The following is a 19,460-nucleotide window of genomic DNA, read 5'->3' as shown; positions in this document are numbered from 1 at the left end:
GGCTGATTTGATGATACATTTGGTCATGGCGTGCGGACAGAAGGGAGTGTGTGGGAGCCCCTCAAGCTGGTTTAGAGCAGATTGGAGGTGAGTAATCCTGACAGTAGAGAGAGGGGACACGATGGCCTTATCTGTTGAAATTCATTCCTCCTTAATCCTCTCCAATCCCCTTTTAGCACCTACAGGTCACTTTCTTTATTCTTCATCCTTGTGACTTCAGTGAACTCAACAGGTGCTTTTCAGTTGGGAGATCCTGTCTTCCCAGGTATGCCTGTTGGGTGAGGGGAAATGCTCTTAGCATCTCTAAAACAGGTTGCAACTAGATAGCTAGGAAACCTGAATACGGCTCAGATAATCTCGACTCACCCCTTTCTTACATTGATCAAGTCAAAAGATTTTTCCATTGCTCTCCTATGGCTTGCTATACTAGCTAAACAAAAGATCTCGCAAAACACCCATACTACTTTCTACTCCCTCATTACCTCAAGATTTATGGTATCTATCTAAAGAACAGTGAAACACAATACTGAGCCCCCAACTTCAGGAGTAGTCATTTTCAAACCCAAACTCGTACTTAAGGAAAGCATCAGCATAACCGACAAAACTGAAATTGTTCCACTCATAAGAGCTTTTCAAACTTTCCCCTGAGCGAGAGGATGTAGAGTAGCAGATTATAAGTAGAATTTAGCCTTTAAAAAAAGGCTAAAAAAGAATTTAGCCTTTAAAAAAAGGCTAAAAAAGAATTTAGCCTTTAAGAAGTGTCCTTTGGCTTACATGAGGCATTTTATTTGAAGTTTACTTAAGTAATCTCTACACTCAACATGGGGCTCGAACTTCCCACCCCAAGATCAAGAGTCTCACATGCTCTTCCGACTGAGCCAGCCAGGTGCTCCATGTAGGGTTTTTTTTGTTTTGTTTTGTTTTTTAAACTGCAAGTTCAAAAGTGTTTAGACAGAATATTTCTTCTCTAGTTCTTCACAGACCTACCATCCCCACCTCCATCAGCTCTGCTGTCAAGGTTCTAGCCTGGTCTCTGTATGCGTGGTTAAACCTAAGCTAGAACTTCAGAAAGCCCCAGGCATTTGATATCTTTCTTATAGTTAGTATCTTGCACAGTAAGTACATCTTTTCCACCAATCTGTGAGCTCCTTGAGGGTGGGGGGGGTCAAGCTTTGCCTCTCAAAAATGGTACCCTTCCTTGATACCTATTGGAGAAGAGGTCCTCCATATACTTCTGGAGGAATCCTGTCTCCTACAGCTCAGATATACTCCAGTTGCTTCCTTTTCTCTTCAGGTACTGTCTTTTGCAATGAAAATAGAATGGTAGTGGAATTTCCAAGCAATCTGGGTGCCGAAAAATGGCATGCATCTGTGGTGGGTAGGTAATGTGTATATTCTTATCTTCGTCTTAGTAGGAAGGCCTGGGCTCAAGGCTAGCCCCATTTTTCAGGTGAACAGAATACACACTCGGGAGCAACTGGCATCCAATTACCATGATGCCCTAGGGGTCTCTGATTTGCATGATACCACCAAGAGTGGAAGACCTTGTCTTTCCTCAGAAATTTATCTCCGAATCCCCTGGGAATTTTTTTAGTTGCAAATCACAGCATCTCTCAAAGCTTGGGTCCTATCACCAGATGGGACAATAAAACGTGAAGTGGTTTGAAATAACTTAGAAATGGATTGGCAGGACTGGCTATGTAGCTTTGGTTTACTTTGCCACTGAAATGTACTTTTTGGCTCTTTGCTCTGGCTTCTGTAGATCCCATTAGTTTTAAATCATGGAACTGCATTTCCATCCTGGACTCAGAAAAGCTCATCCTGAATGTCCCATATGAGACCTGTACCAAGAGAGTGGTAAGTAATAGCTTTGAAGAGTGATTTGGGAATTAGTAACCTAGTAGTTACTACTAGTAACCCTACTAATTAAGGGTATAGGCTTGAAGGAAGAGCTTTTATTCTCAACCAGGGTTGCTTAATGTCCCTAAGCATTGGGACATTGGTTGGTTGTTTTTTTGTTTTTTGTTTTGTATTGTTTTGTTTTTGCTTTCTGTTTTGTCTGCCCAGGGGATATTTGGCAGGGTTTGGAAACATTTTGAAGACCTTATTGGCTGCCACAACTAGAGTGGGGGGGCTGTCTGTACAAGTTGAGATTGCAGCTAAATAGCCCACATTGCACACGGGGCCCCCTCTGACAGGGATTTCAGGCCTGAAATGCCAATAATGCTGAGGTTGAGAAATCCTGAAGTTGGAGCCTTGGTGTGAGTCCTGGCTTTGCCACTATCTAGTTGTGATCTCTAGCAAGTGAGCTAATCTTTCTTTGCTTGCTCATGGCACCCTCTCCAAAGGGTATCTAAAGATGAATGATAAGATGCAGATAGAACAAACGCTCAAAAGGAGCTATTTTGATCTGTAACCTCCATGGGAAAGGGAAGGCTATTTTGGTGCTGGCAAACAGAACTGCTATGCTATAAAAACAGGTGTGGGAAGGAAAACAGCAGCTGAGCAATAGGGTTTTCTCCATTGCCAAGCAACGGTATTGCCTAATCAGGGTTATTGGGAGCCGTAAAAGAAACCTGTCAAGCAGTTCTCCAGCTTGTGTGCAAAGACTCCCTTGGGGAATTGGGAAAGTATAGACTTAGTTCCTTTAGTTCCTTTAGTTGATGACTTAGGTCTGAGATACATGGTAGAAATCTGTGTATTTAACTGACCACTTCATCTAATTACATGGTGAGGATCTTTAGTAATTTTTCCCTTTCTGAAATAGCCCTTAGCAACTTGGGAGCTTAGGATTGATTTCCTGTAGATCAAGGGTTTGCAAACTAAAACCTGGGGGTGGGCACATTTAGCTCATGGTATGCACGTGTGCATGTGTGTAATGGTCCTTGAGCTAAGAATAGTTAGGTTTTTTGTTTTGTTTTGTTTTGTTTTGTTTTTAATATATATTTTTTTTATTTGTCTGACAGACAGATTACAAGTAGGCAGAGAGGCAGGCAGAGAGAGAGAGAGAGAGAGGAGGAAGCAGGCTCCCCGCCGAGCAGGGAGCCCGATGTGGGGCTCGATCCCAGGACCCTGGGACCATGACCCGAGCTGAAGGTAGAGGCTTTAACCCACTGAGCCACCCAGGCGCCCCAAGAATAGTTAGGTTTTTAAGGACTTAAAGTATATGCTAGAAATCATATGTGGCCTAAGATGCCTAAAATATTTACTGCTATTTTATAGAAAAAGGGTGGCTCTCCCTTACTTGAGACTATGACTTCCCTAAACCAGGGGAAATACCAAAGTTGGCTCTGTCTACCACCCGGAGCAATGGCTGCTATGTAGGTGCTCAATACATGTGAGAATGACTTGGGTAGAGACTCCAAATTAGCCATAACTATGATATTCTGACAAAGGTAAATGTCAAGAATTCAAAAATAGAACTCCAATCCCTGAAGCTCAAGGAGCTATTTGCTGCCAAGACTGGCGTCTTCCTGGGGTACCTAAAAAGTCTAGTTGTAGAGTCTGTTGATAGGGGAATGAGGTACCTTCCAGAACCTGTGGTACTGGTAACCTCAAGAGTTGCGCCACTCAGCTGGGTCCAATGATATCACGGATTTGGCTTTCCCACGGAGGTCCCAGCACTTACTCTTCTTATCGTGCCATTTACACACAGCATGGCCAGCACCTGATTGCCATCGGCCTCCTGGACAATACTACTGCTTTACCATCTACGACTTTCATATATCACATCAGCTGTCCAGTTGCGCAAGCAGAAGAAACTCAGGAGCATGTCGGATCCACTATCTGCACAAAGGATTCCATGTCTGTGAGTGAAGCAGGGTGACTGCTTCTCATGGCTACTGCAGGGGAAATGTGCTGGTCTACACAGAGCTGGGGTTAGGAACAGGATCAGGCTTACAATCCTGTATTCAACTACTAATTTGTTGAGTGGCTTTGGATTGATTTCTTAACCACACTGAGCCTTTGATTCCAGATCCGAAAGAGGGGGCAATAATATCTCAGAGGGTGGCGATAAAAATTGAGAGGGTATATACAGTCCTCAGCACATCATACCTGGTAGTAGAAAAGATTCCATTGGTAGCTGCAGTCACGTTAATAATAATCATTCAGCAAATGGAATAGCTATCATGTCCCAGGTTCTATGCCAGATGATAGGATATAGTTAAAAAGCACAATATTCCAGTCACCTATTTAGGAAGTTTATAGTCTAACCTAACAAATATTGATAATGGACAACTAAAATACATTCATGTTTTATTAGAACAATGATAGAACTGTGTGGTTTGACCTAATTCTTGATTCCTATGCATGAAGGTAAAAAATGTGCAACTAAGAATCCACTGTCTTAACTTAAAACTGGAAGGGAGCTTAGATCTTCCGATCAGAAGCTCAGAGATGAAATGATACCTAAGAGGACAGCTGGACAGCTAGTTTTCATGAGTCGACCTGTGCCTTTTCTTACTATACCCACTATCAGGCCTCTTGGTGTAAGAACTACATAGCAGTTGCTCTGGGCATCTTGCACATGCTGTCAGGTAGTGTGATTTCAGAAACTTGCTCCTCTAAATCAACACCTCACATCATGGTTTCTTTTTTTCCAGTTTACCTTCAATGTTATTCCGGGCATGGCTGATGAAAATTCGGTATGGAAGTAACTGTTTAAATTACCTAAGTAACTTTACTTTTATAGTGAAAGTAACCTAACTTGAATCCTGATTTTAAAATATTAAGTATAGGATGCCTGGATGGCTCAGTCGGTTAAGTGTCTGCCTTCCGCTCAGATCATGATCGCAGGGTCCTGGGATCGAGTCCCGCATCGGGCTCCTTGCTCAGCGGGGAGCCTGTTTCTCTCTCTGCCTGAGGTTCCTGCTGCTTGTGTGCACACTTGTTCTTTCTCTCTCTCTCTCTCTCTGACAAATAAAACCTTAAAAAATAAAAAATGAAATAAAACATTAAATAGACAAATAGTCTCGGGGTTAAGGTGAGCACCAGCCCTCTAAATGAAACTTGTGTCTTTAGGATTCCAAGACTCTGATGAGATGGATAATGGAGGTTGGTGATGGTGCAAAAGTCCAAACTCTGACTTTTCAGGAGGCCGTGACCCAAGGATATAGTATCTTCTTCAAGAAACAAAAGCTGAGCATCCAAATGTCATTCAATGCCACCGGAGTGACTGACTATGTGGTAGGTGTGAATCTCCTTGTACCACCACCCAAGCACAGACCAGTATTTCTAAGTCCAAGTGTCCTCTCAACCATGTGTTCATATGAACTGAGAATACAACTGATTTAACAGGTATCTTAATGTGCTAAGCCCTGCACTGAAAACTAAAGATGCAAGGGTGAACAGAACAGATCGTTCTTCCAATAGATGAATACTGATTCTATAATGTGATGGGAGGTGGCACTAAATTCTTCTATGAATTAAGGTGTTCTGTTTTCTCATTTTCCTATAATATGGTTCTACTGTAGGAATTGGTGCTTTGGGGGCCAGCAATCAAGACATGAAGTTAATGAGTTAATGTGCCAAAGTACTTGGAACAGGTCTTGGCACCTAAGAAAGCCCTTAAATGTCCGCCATCTTAACAAGAACAGTCCTGTTAGACATTGATTATATGTCCTGCAAACACTTTCTCTGAATGCTGTTATCATAAAATCAGCTTTTGCTCACATCTGCCTAGCAATCACCTATAAGTCCTATCAGTAAAACACTAAGTTTACTTTACCTAAGAGTAAAACACCAAGCCTCTTGCCAGATGTTACGAAATACAAGATTTTAAAACTAGAACACCTGTTGAACAGTCCCTAGACAAGATGCTCAAATTCTACTTGGGCCAAAATAGTGCCAATACTTAAGCATGTTTGCCCTGACGATTCTTCCAGTGTTGGTTAGAAATTCAAGTAAACAGGTGTCTTTAAAACTGTTTCTACTCCAAATCCCACCCTCAGCAAGGTAACAGGCACCTCTACACAGCGCCTCTGAAGTTGATACAAGAATCTACTGGGCAGAAGCTCATCTTAATAACACGAGTGCTTTGTATATCAGGTAAGGCCCTAGGAAAGGGCAACTCCAGTTGTGGGAGACACTGTTCCGGGGCCTTAAAGCTGATCACAGGCATCATGTCGGCCATTCCTTCTAGATCCCGTGAACTGTAATGCCACACATGTGACACTCACCATACCGGAGTTTCCTTGGAAGTTAACATCTGTGAGCTTTGAAAACAGGAGCTTTGCTCTAAGCCAGCTGCATGACCATGGGATCCATAAGGAAGAATCCAAGGGCTTGAGATTGCACTTCAGCAAAACCCTACTCAAAATCAAAGTATGTTCCAAGCATGAACCACTGAGCTTTATGGAAGCCTAGCTTGAAGCACAGTCTTGAGGATACAGTTGATGACTTGACCATAAATTCTTTTTTTTTTTTAAAGATTTTATTTATTTATTTGACAGAGATCACAAGTAGGCAGAGAGGCAGGCAGAGAAAGACAGGGGAAGCAGGCTCCCTGCTGAGCAGAGCACTTGATGTGGGGCTTGATCCCAGGACCCTGAGATCATGACCTGAGCCCAAGGCAGAGGCTTAACCCACTGAGCCACTCAGGCGCCCTGACCATAAATTCTTAGTTATCCATATAATGGATTCAAATTCTGGAAGGCCTCATTTGATCACTTTGCCTAAGTGAATTTTTAAATAACTGAAATTCACTCTCAAACACCAAGCCTCTTTGAACCACTGCAATGGAAGTTTTCTTGAGTGTGGTTTTTTCCCCCACTCCGTTCATTGCACTGCTTTTAAGTTGCTAATGATGACCCTCCTACGACCTATTTTTAATAGGGCAGCTTGATCCAAACAAAACTGTCATCAATTGTTCTCACTGAGGCCATTCTTAACAGATGCATTTGCCAGGGAGAGCAGAGAGTAATCTTATGTCGGGGTATGGGTGGTTTGCAGTAACATCTGACAACATTTGCAGAGTCCTTTTTACTCAGACCTGGCTTGGCAGACTACTCGGCTTTTTGGAATCTGATCTGTTAATTCAGGCTTCAGTATCTAGTACAAAGAGCATGCAGAGCTGGGTATTTCAGGGCATGAGTTTAAAGCAATAAATTTCCTGCCTAGGAAATCATCCTGATCTGGAGAAGTGATAGGCTCTCTCTGGTTCTGGTTTAAAGGGAAACCCGATTAATTCTGGAGGGTGTCCTACAGGTATTCAGTATACTTCCTTCCTGCCTCACTCTGGGCTTTGCTGGGCCCCCATGGCTGCAGCTGCTCATCGACATTCTTGTCTCCTTTCAGTCCTCTGAAAAATGCCTACCCCATCAGTTCTACTTAGCTTCACTCAAGCTGACCTTCACCTTTAAACTTGAGACTGTATCAATGGTGGTTTATCCTGAGTGTGTCTGTGAGTCACCGGTTTCTGTAGGTAAGAAATCTCTTCTCCCTCAGCTCTTGTGTATAGGGGAAAACATACAGTGTTTCAGACTCTGTATTGCTTACATTGTGAGGAAACTGATATGATCAGAAACCTCAGTGTAGCTGCCATGACAGAGCCTTAAGAAGATAATATCTCCAAAATATACATACGTGTAGATCTCACTATAATGGATCCATGTTTAAGTAGCCTGGATATATTCTGCATTAGGAGCCTGAGCAAATTATCTAAATAAGATTGATTCCAACCTGTAATTAGGACTACTAAACTTTAAAGGACATCACCCAAATGCCTACAAATTGCTTAAGGATGTGGAATATGTGGTTTTGTTCAGTATTGGCTCTGTCCCTGTGCTTACTTATTTACCATATCCCATCAGGCCAATGGGAAAAACTAGTTCCTGCATCAACTAACCACCCCCCACCCATTTCCTTCCTCAAACCACTCAGGATTTGTGAGACTTGAAAGAAGGTACATAATGACACAAGACATTACACTTGAAGCCATAATCTGACCCTCAACTCACTTTAGCCTCTCAGTTTTCTCAGAGTTCTTTTCATCCACACTTGAAGGTTGGTAGATGACCATTAATATGGCAGACATGTTTCTTTAAACTCTCAACACCATCTAGTTATAGGTGACCTTTGTAACCAGGATGGGTTTATGGATGTCAAGGTCTACAGCCACCAAACAAAACCAGCTCTAAATTTGGATACCCTCAGGGTGGGGGGCTCAACCTGCCAACCTACCTTCAAGGTTCCATCTCAAGGGCTGACAGTGTTTCATATCCCCCTGAGCAGATGCGGAACAAGACATAAGGTGAGTACCAGCAGACTTCGAGGTGTTAAGACTGGACTGTAAGATCACTGGTCACCCACTTCTAACCTTCCTCTAATTTTAAGTTCAAGGACGGCAAAGTCATCTATGAAAACGAAATACATGCTCTCTGGGCGGATCTCCCTCCACGCACAATTTCCAGAGATAGTGAATTCAGGTGTGATGAAATTGCTACTTCTCAAGCTCCATGTTAGGTTAAAGCAGTCTTCTAACCTAAAATTCTTCTTACCACTTGGCCCCTCCCCACATTCATTACAGAATGACTGTGAGGTGCCACTATAGCAGAGATGACCTGCTAATAAACACTGATGTCCAAAGCCTTCCTCCTCCAGTGGCCTCCGTGAGGCCAGGTCCACTTGCCTTAAGCATGCAAACCTACCCAGGTGAGCCTAAGAAACCCTGCTTAAATACTTTCAGAGAACTCTGCCCCAACCTGAACTTTCTGATGCTGCCAGACTAATGGAATAGTAGTGATGCTTTAGCTCCTACTGCAACCATCAACCACTTGCATAGTGAAGATGTTTCTATTCCATTTCAGACAAATCTTACCTTCGACCTTATGGGGACAAGGAGTACCCTGTGGTGAGATACCTCCGCCAACCAATTTACCTGGAACTAAGAGTCCTTAATAGGGCTGACCCCAATATCAAGCTGGTCTTAGATGATTGCTGGGCAACACCCACTGTGAACCCAGCCTCACTTCCCCAGTGGAATATTATCATGGATGGGTAGGTATTCTCCACCCATAAGGTAGCTCAGTTAATGAAAAATTACCAGCGAAAGGGAGCCTGCCTGGCTCAGTCAATAAAGCATGAGACTCTTGATCTCTGGGTTGTGAGTTCGAGCCCCATGTTGGGGGTAGAGATTACGTTAAAAAAAAAAAAAATCTTAAAAAAAAAAGTGACAGTGAAGAGGAGATAAAACCCTCCTGGGTTTCAGAAGAGCACAGTCACAAAGGCCCTAATCTTTGTCTGTGGTCATTAGTAACCAGTCTAACTGCCTGGGACATACTAGGCACTCAGATTAGTAGGAAGAATTAAGCCAATGTAAAAACTACATATAAAACTTGAGGCTCCTGATAGGTTTACCTGGCAAACTAATCAGTACTTAAATTGTATTACTATGTTAGAAAAATAGAACTAGTATGTACAACTCATGACTTGATATTGTTGGGTAGACCACATCAGAAAGTATATTAAATAAAAGGCACAGGTAGAAGGTAGAACAGTTCACAAGGTGTTAGAATACATGTGGCTGAATTTGGGCAAATGTTGAGTCAAACTTGTGGGGCGGGGGGGAGGGAATAACGTTGCTGATGTTCTTCCCTGGTGTGTACCTCCCAGCTGTGAATACAATCTGGACAACCACAGAACCACCTTCCATCCAGTTGGTTCATCTGTGACCTATCCTAATCACTATCAGAGGTTTGATGTGAAGACCTTTGCCTTTGTATCTGAGGCCCAAGTGCTCTCTAGCCTGGTAAGCAATTAAGTCCCCTGGGACAGACTGAATATAAGTGCATCAGTTCCACTCGACTCTTCTATCTCCAGGTCTACTTCCACTGCAGCGCGTTAATCTGCAATCAACTCTCTCCAGACTCCCCTCTGTGTTCTGTGACTTGCCCTATGTCATTCAGACACAGGCGAGGTAAAAACTTCAAGTCTTTGTTACCATGAGCCCTCAAAGCAAGACTTATCTTCTCAGAACTAGAAACCTTAAGAATGAGGGCTATGGGGAGCCTGACTGCCTCAGTCAGTAGAGCCTACAACTCTTGATCTTGGGTTGCTGGTGGGTACCAATGAGTGTACAATTCACATAAAATGAAAAAAAAAAGTGGGGGGGCTTTATTGGGACTCTTTATCAGTTCTAAGAAATGTTCTCAGGTTTCTTGTTCCAAGAAACCTCAGGGAGGACTGCCTCCCTGCCCATAGGATAAGGCTGAGATGGCAAGTTCTAGATCAGACTATGAGCAAGTCTGGTTTGGCACATGGACTGGAGCCTGATCTTCTGCACAGGTGACTCTGAAAAGTTACTCTTGCGGAGTCTGGGTGGACTGGGAACTTAATCTTCTTGGGGATATTCCTGGAGAGTTTATTCTGTTTTTACAGTAAAGTATATGCCGTCTCCTGCAAAGGTGGGCAAAACCCACATAGAGCAGGGAACTGGGCAGAGATGTTTAAGTTCATCGACACACCTCCCTATTGGTCACTATTCTCAAGGTCAGATACTAACTCCCATCTCTGTCCCCAGCCACAGGTACCACTGAAGAAGAGAAAATGATAGTAAGTCTCCCGGGACCTATCCTCCTGTTGTCAAATGGCTCTTCACTCAGAGGTATGGATTTAAAGCCTAGGGCACTTCCTAGACTCCAGTTCTTGGCTTTGTTAAATTTAACCATGCACAAATAATACATGCCTATGGTAATCCTAAGTAATAAAAGAATGAGTCTCTCTTCCTAGCCATAACTCTAAGTTTTCTCGTGTACTCTTCCAAAAACGCCCCCTTAAAAAAAAAAAAAATCTTTTAATGCAAGTGGAAACATCATTATCACATATTCTACCTACTTGCTGGAATTTTTTTTACTTGTTTTAAACCATTTAATCTGCACAGAGAACTACCTCACTGCTAACAGCTATATAGGATTCCATCCACACGGCTCTGTCTTAACCACAGTCTTCATTCATGGGTGTCCAGGTTATTTCCAATTTTGTCACTAATGCCCCAGTAGAATCCTCCTCTTAAATCTTTGCCTACTACACAAATTCAGGATAGCTTTTTTTTTTTTTTTTTTTTAAGATTTATTTTAGAACACAAAATAGAGGGGTAGGGAGAGGGGGAGAGAATGTCAAGCAGATTTTGGCTGAGCCCAGAGCCCATCCTGGAGGCTCTAACTCAAGACCCTGAGATCACAACCTGAGCCAAAAGCAAGAGTCAGACACTTAACGGACTGAAACACTCAGGCACCCCTGGGAATCTTTGTAGACGTGAATTATTAAATCAGAAGGCATGTGACTTACTCCTGCCAAACTTCATTCTGTACTAGATTGTGTTCTTGTTAATATCTCCTATCTTGATCCCAGCTGGTCTTAATTACAGACCCATAATTTGAAAGTAAGTGGCCTTAAATCCCTAACAACCTGCAAGAAATCATGCACTTGGGATCATTTCTATTAGTGCCATAATGTTAAAAAGGCTGAAACAGTAAGGTTCTTTTCGGGTGTCAGCTCATCTGATTGTAGAAGGAAAAGAAGCAAGGGGGAGGTGGGAACAGCCGTGGGAGCAGAGCAGAGAGAGGAGGAGGTTGGCTCCAGGAGTAAGACTACATACCTTGCTGTGAGCTTCCCAAATGAGCCCTGTGAGGCTTCATATCACTTCTTTGGGCAGCCTCAGACTTTAACTTAGGCCTTTTGATTTTAAATGATCTTAAGACTTGAATGTCTCCTTCCTTCCCAGATGCTGTGGACTCGAAACGGCCCAAGGCTGCCGGATATGTTGCTTTTAAGACTGTGGTGGTTGTAGCTGCCTTAGCAGGCCTGGTGGCAACTCTAGGCCTCATTAGCTACCTCCGCCAAAAAAGAATCATGATGTTAAATCACTAAGGATTTTCAAATAAAGTGATTGAAGCAAGCTGCTTGCTCTTACCTCATTAAACTTACATGGAGTTCAAGGATGGCTTCTTGGGGTCACACTCGTAGAGAGCATGTAGAACCTCTCCACAATCCTAATGGGCTTCGGCTGTGTAGATGAGGTTAAGGAAATTCAGGACTTAATTGTTTCCTGTCATTCAGCTTTCTCTGACCTCCACTCCCCAAACTGGCAGTGCCAGAAAACTGAACCAGCAGCAGGTCTTAGCTACAGCCCCCCTCTGGGGCTGCCTTCAGGCGACTCCTCTTTCACCCCTCCATTCACATATGCAAGATGTGGAGATGAAAGCTCACCCTTAGTCATGGGCACGATTTCCCTTCCCTAGAAGGGCAGGGTAAGGAGGTGTTCCCATGGAATTAATCTAGCGTTCTGCTTCCATATTTCCTAACTCAAATTACTCTTTGAAAGAAACTTTGCCTAAGAACTTAAAGGTTTTCAGTTACATTGTTCCCTGTATTCATCATGCAATTCGAGACTAGCAATCTCCCTGGGGGGATGGAAATGAATAAAGGTTCTGGTTTTCTTAGGTGCAGTTACAACATTCCTAGTCTCGTTAAGACTCCACAGCTGTACACCAGCCCCTTAGCTGAGCCTGGAGAGTGGCTTTCCCACTGCCTATACGCTATTATTCCTTCCTTCTGTGTCTTTTCCCCTTCAGGGTCCCCCAGCTTCTACACTGCAATTATATCAAAAGGACTAGTGTTTGCTTCACACTGTAGCTCTTAGCAGACTATGTTCAAGATAATACAGAAATGAACTCGCTTGTATCCTTCAACTAGAAAAAGCAGAGATTGTAAGAGAGCTTCAGCTAGGAAAAAAACTCAAAAAGCTTTAAAATATCTGTATGGGGCTAGGAGGTAAAAACAAAGTCTTCAGTGTGTTGGGAACTTTTTTGGGAGTAGTCATAGTCTCGCTTTTTAAAATTTGAAGAATATTAAATATACTGTAGCTCTTTTTTTTTTAAGATTTTATTTGACAGATCACAAGTGGGCAGAGAGGCAAGCAGAGGGGGAGGGGGTAGCAGGCTCCCTGCTGAGCAGAGAGCCCGATGCGGGGCTGGATCCGAGGACCCTGAGATCATGACTGGAGCCAAAGGCAGAGGCCCAACCCACTGAGCCACCCAGACACCCTATACTGCAGCTTTTTGATATGCATTCTGCCTCTTCCAATACACCTTTTCATTCTAAATTATTTGATTACATTTATACAGTAGAACTCAACCATGGTGTGGAGAAGGAAACTACTCACATAGTGTGAAAGCTCTGGTCTTTCTAGAGTTCTAAGAGTCAAAAGTTCAAGTTAGTCATCAAAGCCATTCTTGGGATATTGCTTTAGAAGGGAATAAAGCCTTAATCTGATAATGATAAATGATCTTGGAGTCAAGCTTTTCTGTGACTGACAAGGCACAGTGTTCCACATTAGAACCAGAAAACCCGCGTATGTTGTACTTTTTAAAATGGCATTTAAATTTGGCCACTTAAGGGCTTCCTGATCCCCAGTGATAGGCTAAATAATGACCACCCCAACAGGTCCACTTCCTACTCCCCAGAATCTGAATGTTCTCCTTACATGGTTCCAAATGGACTTTGCAGGTGTGCCCGAGAGTCCTGACATGGGGATATTATCCAATAAGACCCAATCACAAAGGTCCTTATAAAAAGGGCAGAAGGATCAGAGTCAGAAGATGTCCCAATGGAAGCAGAAATCAGAGTGATGGGGGCCACAAGCCATGGAATGTGGGTAGCCAATATTAGCTGGGGATGGCAAGGAAATGGGTCTCCACTAGAGCCTCAAAGAACACTGTTCCACTGCTCCATTTTGGACTTCTGAATTCCAGAGTTGTGAAATAACCTGTATCTCAAGATGCTAAGTTTATATGAATTTGTTACAACAGCAATAGGTAGTAAATACAAACTCTAATGAGTCCCTAAAGCCATCACTTTGCTAGAAATGCACACATTTTACAGAAGAGCAACATAGGCCCTAGGGTAGCTTGTCTGAGATATATGATCTTTTTTTTTTAAGATGTTATTTATTTATTTGACAGAGAGAGATCACAAGTAGACGGAGAGGCAGGCAGAGAGAGAGAGGGAAGCAGGCTTCCTGCCGAGCAGAGAGCCCGATGTGGGACTCGATCCCAGGACCCCGAGATCACGACCTGAGCCGAAGGCAGCGGCTTAACCCACTGAGCCACCCAGGCGCCCCTGAGATATATGATCTTGATGAAGGAGCTGGAGCCTCTCTTCTCCAGGTTGGTCTGTTTGTGTATGGTCACAAGTCAGGTTCACGGTGACCTGGCCTCCAGCCTGTCCCCACAGCAGGGCTTGGTTCTGATGTTTGCCACAAATGCTGGGGCAGAACTTGGGAGAAAAGCTAAGTCAACTGTGGAGCAGCTGCTGGGATGAACACTTGTTGCCATGGAAGCCAGGAACAAGTACAGTAAGTGACTGACTCAAGTTATGCTCTCAACTTCCGAAGGTTCACATCCTCCTACTGTATGTGGGGGAGGCAGCCTTGTGCTGTGGGGAGAGAGGGAGCTCAGATTCCAAGAGACTGCTCCCTCACCAAACTCGTGTTTGCAATCTTGCTTTTGTAGTAGGGATGAGCCATAGTTGTAACATAGGTCCCAGGAGGTAGATGAGGGGTATGTGGATTCTAACACTCTACCCAACAGTTTGAACAGCAAAGGTTACAGGGGCTGGGAATGGACTTGCATGCCTTGGGAAGGCCCCTGTCATGTTGAACTTTCCTTCCCTGACCTGATCTGCTGACTCAGGCAGTTTCATGAAATTTGCCAGGTTCTAGAATAAGAGCTGTGTTTGGGTTCTGGATCTATGTCACTCTTGCTGTGTGACCTTAGGCAGGTGGAACAATCTCTGAGCCTATTTCCACATCTTTAAAATGAGAATAAAACCTATTTTGATAAAAACAAAACAAAAAACTTATTTTGGGGGCACACAGATGGCTCAGTCAGTAGGACATGGGACTCTTGATCTTGGGGTTGTTGGTCTGAGCCCCATGTTGAGTGTAGAGATTAGACAAAGTCTTAAAAACAAAACCTACTCTGAAAGCATGTGAGGGTTCAATGAGATAGTCAGTAGTCAAAGTCTTAGTGTCTGAGCTGCCCAGTCAGCACTGGAGTCATCTAAATAAAACCCCAGGGATAAAATTATAAGCAACTGAGGGTTGGATAAAGCTATGTGCTAGATGAGAGATTCTTAATCAGGCCCATATTTTGAAAAATATACATGTCCTGACCCTATCTACTAAACTAGAACCTTTAAAGAGAGGGGTCTAAGCATGTTTAGGCTCTGAGGCCAATAATGGCCCCAAAATATCTATGTCCTAATCTCAGAAACCTGTGAATGTTCCCTTCCATGGGAAAAGGGACTTTATGTACATGATTAATTTAAGGATCCTGGATGGGGAAATTCTCTCGATCATCCAGGTGGGCCCTAACTGCAATCACAGGGATCCCTATAAGAGGGAGACAGGGTGAGATCTGATGACAGGAAGGGAAGGTAATGTGATGATGGAGGCGGGGACTGGAGTGATGCACCATGATGACGAGGGAGGGGCTACCAGCTGAGGACCACAGATGGACACTGAACTAAAGGAGTTCAGGAAAAAGACTCTCCTCTAGAGCCTCTAGAAGGGACCAGCCTCACTGGCACTTGGACTTTAGCCCAGTGAAACTGATTTCAAACCTCTGACCTCCAGAATAAATTGGTTATTTTTAAGCCACTGACCTTGTGATAATTTGTTACAGCAGCAAGAAGATACTAATACAAGCTGCTCCAGTGATTCTGACATACACCTCTGGGTAAGAATCGCTGTGTTAGACAAAGGCAGAAGCCAGCAAACTTTGTCACAGACAATGTGTTACAAACTCACACTGTTGCTCCTACACAGAGACTAAGAACATGGGAACAGTTTATTGTCTCAAGAGCTTGACAGATTCAAATTGCAACCAGCTTCATTTCTAAACCATAGTATATCCTGGTGGAATTGAAGAGTTGCTGAGAACACAAGTCCATCCTGAGATGGGAATTGAAGTTGTAACCCACTGAGGTACCAGAATTAGAATTACCTTCTACAGTGGTCACTACTGTGCCAGTAAGCAGAAAATCCATGGGGTTACATTGCTTCTGGCTTGAAGGTGGTGGTGCATGGAGTGGGAAGCTACCTCACTGCTGGAGGACAGGAGATCAGCAAAAGGTAGAACATATCCTGGCATATCCGTAGTCTTGGTCATAGCAGCTTCCCCCTGATGAGTCAATGGACTCCAGTGTGTGTAGGCTGGGCTCTTGGGTAGCCTAAGTACCACTTCCTCTCTTGAGAGTAGATTTCCCTGCCAGAGGTTAGAATTCTGCCTAACCTCTCCTTGACCCTGACCTTTGATCACACAACACACAAGGAACTTTGCTTTGTGAATAAACTCATGAGTGAACTGCGACTAATAGTTGGCGTAGGCTGCTTAATCTGAAAAGGTTTCCTTCCCCCTTTCTCTTCCTGCGATATTGTGATTTATAGTAAGAAATATGTATTTGGTCTTTGTCCCCCTGTAGCATAGAGCTCCTAAAACACTTGGAATTTCTTAAGTGTTGAGAGCAATTAAGGAGCCTTTTGTTACATTAACAGATGACTTTGGGAAAGCCCCTAAATAACTTAGAGAAGGGGGCTGGTTGCCAGGGAAACCAATCTTGAACAGAGAGTAGAAACTTTCAGTCTCACCCTCTTGATTTCTGGGACTTGGCCAGTTGATCATGCCTATAACATGAAGCTTCCATTAAAACCCCAAAGCAGAGGGTTCAGAGAGCTTCCAGGTTGGAGAACATGTAGAGATTTGGGGAGAATGGTGTTTTCAGAGAGGACATGGAAGTTCCTTGTCCTTTCTCCATCCCTATGCATCTCTTCCATCTGGCTGTTTCTGAGTTACATCCTTTAATAATAAACCAGTAATCTAGAAAGTACACTGTTTTTCTAAGTTCTGTGGGACACTCTAGCAAATCAATCACACCCAATAGGGTGTCATCAGAACCTCCCATCTGTAGCCAGACCGTGAGGACCACAGGTACCTGGACTTGTGACTGGCATCTGAAGCGGGGTAGGGTGGGTAGGGACAGTCTTGTAGGAATAAGCCCTTAACCTGTAGTATCTGATGCTATCTCCAGGTAGGTAGTGACAGAAGTGAATTGAATTGTAGGACACCCAAATGGCACCAGAGAATTGCTTGGTGGGGAAACCCCCATACACATTGAACTGGGTCCCAGAATCCTCATTTTCTCCCTGTCCCCTTCTTCCCTAATAAGAGAACTTTGACTGTTCTGGAATGGCATAATATATCCCTAGGTGACATACCCTGATGGTGCTAAATAATCAAAACGAAGTCTCACTCCCCTTGCAGATCAGCTACCAGGAGGCATATGTTTCTGTTCAATGAGATTTAAAGGGATATTGCAAGGGAAACATCTGTCTTTTTCTTCCTTGTTTAAAAAAAAAAAAAAAGTATGTAAAGCTAGCCCCTTTTCTTCCTCTCTGTGGATGTGGTGGTGTGACATTGTGAGTCTTTGAGCTGCGGCAGCCATCTTGTGACCATGAGGAAACAGCCTAATGACACTGAGAACGGTAGAGTAAAAACATGGAAAACCTAGATTCCTGATTACTTTGTTGTGTTTCCTAAATCAACCCTGCAATCACTTGCATCTTGTCAAAAAGAAAACCACAGGCCCTCAAAGGGAGTAACTCGTGGTAGGCCAAGTCACCAAACTAGAGCTTAATACCTAATCTAATTACAGTTTTAACCTTCCCCAGAAATGAAGTCTTAACTGGTCAGTCAGGACTTTTCTAGTCAGCACTAATGAGTCAGCACTAATGAAGTAATTGTCACATGGGCCCTCCATTCCCCAAAGGAAGATGAGGTCATCTGTGTAAGACCCCCCAGCCCTTCGTCCTAAGGGAAAGTGACCTTGCCTAAAACAATCTTTTCTTTAGCTAATAACTTCTTTGCTCCACCCTCCTTCCTATAGAAACCTTCCATTTTCTACAACTCCTCAGAGCTCCCCTCTACATGCTAGGTGGGATTCATGACTCACTTGCATGAGATATTCAAGTTTACTCAGTTGAAATTTTGTTCTTTAACAAACTTTCATGTTTAGTAGATGCTAAGGATTCCCTTTTTTAAAGGGATGTAGTCTGTTTCTTGCAGGTAAAAGCATTCAAAATGATTCAGGATTAAAGCAGCATTACTTTTAGGAGATCAGCTATGGCTATAATGTGCATCTATAAGAACACAGCAAGTTACGTGTAAGGTTTCCTTTGGATTAATAGCCAAATTTATATAAACCACAAATAAGAACACCTTCTGTTAACAAATTTACTTTGCTTTGGCTCCCCCAAGGCGCAAGAGAACCAGAGTCTTATTCTGTTCATCTTTGGATTTCCAGTGTTCCTTATGGGAGGGAAGTGATTTGACCAAAAGTATAGTACAAAGAAGCTTGATTCTGTGAAAATTAGTAAAGGGAAACCCCACCAAATGGAACCAGGAAGTTTGGGCAGGGGGAGTTCCCACACCCTACCACTCCGAATCAATTGCAGACCCAACAGGAAGAGATTGACTTGACTGTGAACATAGATACCACTCTTCTATTCCAGCCAGAGGAAGAGCTGCTCTCCTCATTCCCCACCCCCACCCTCTAGGCAACAGCCAATGAGAAGCCACTATACTTTCGACTCCCAGTTTTCTCTAATGGACTTTCAGTTCATAACAGCATTCCCAACTCACCCCTTCTCTCCTTATAAAAGTGAGCCTTTGGGCACATGGGTGGTGCAGTCGGTTAGTTGTCCGATTCTTGGTTTTGGCTCGGGTCATGATCTCAGGGTGGTGAGATCAAGCCCTACATCAGGCTCCACCGTTTAGTGGAGTCCGCTTGAGATTCTCTCTCTCCCTCTCCCTCTGCCCCTCCCACTTGTGTGCTCTCACGCTCTCTCTCAAATAAATGAATGAATAAATGAATGAATGAATGAATGAATAGGCGTGCCCCTCCTTTATTCCCTGGACTTGCCTACAGTTTTGCTGTAGTTTGTTTGCCCCAGATTGCGATTCTCTTTGATTCCCAAATAAACACCTCTTTTGCTGGTAAAGTAACTGGCACTGTATTTTTGAGGTTAAGAATTCAAAGCAGACAATATGGTCTCTTTATGGTCTCATACCTAGGGATGGATCCTCCCCACTGCATTCTGTTAGGGTCAGAGGAGCAGGGAAGATGCTGTGAAGCAAGCCCCAGATGCAGGAAACATGGGTCCCAGCCCAGGTGCTGCAGACTTGCAGTGGCTTCAGGTAGAGTCATGGCCCCTCTCTGGCTTCAGGTGTGCCATCTTTAAAGAATTTTTTTTAAAGGCTTTATTTATTTATTTGACAGACAGAAATCACAAGTAGGCAGAGAGGCAGGCAGAAAGAGAGAGAGAGAGGAGGAAGCAGGCTCCCCGCCGAGCAGAGAGCCCAATTCGGGGCTCAATCCCAGGACTCTGGGATCATGACCAGAGC

The 19,460-nt window shown here is 43.6% G+C and overlaps 1 protein-coding gene across 1 annotated transcript; it reads left to right on the top strand.

Annotated features, from left to right (window-relative positions):
- Positions 1-11,893, top strand: LOC111146070 (zona pellucida glycoprotein 2). The gene is made up of 18 exons (XM_022501447.1): positions 1-87; positions 177-265; positions 1,295-1,378; positions 1,763-1,857; positions 3,656-3,808; positions 4,605-4,646; positions 5,023-5,187; positions 5,952-6,048; positions 6,143-6,324; positions 7,297-7,423; positions 8,064-8,251; positions 8,335-8,426; positions 8,528-8,652; positions 8,808-8,997; positions 9,613-9,748; positions 9,820-9,916; positions 10,520-10,603; positions 11,723-11,893. Exons 1-18 carry the CDS (start codon positions 11-13, stop codon positions 11,866-11,868), a joined length of 2,169 nt encoding a protein of 722 aa, XP_022357155.1. The 5' UTR covers positions 1-10; the 3' UTR covers positions 11,869-11,893.
- The last annotated feature ends 7,567 nt before the right edge of the window (positions 11,894-19,460 follow it).

This window comes from Enhydra lutris, unplaced genomic scaffold, assembly GCF_002288905.1.
Source record: "Enhydra lutris kenyoni isolate GAN:26980312 unplaced genomic scaffold, ASM228890v2 scaffoldscaffold13, whole genome shotgun sequence".
NCBI classification, from domain to species: domain Eukaryota; kingdom Metazoa; phylum Chordata; class Mammalia; order Carnivora; family Mustelidae; genus Enhydra; species Enhydra lutris.
The sequence above is the reverse complement of the archived record's forward strand: the minus strand, read 5'-3'. Positions and strand labels throughout refer to the sequence as shown.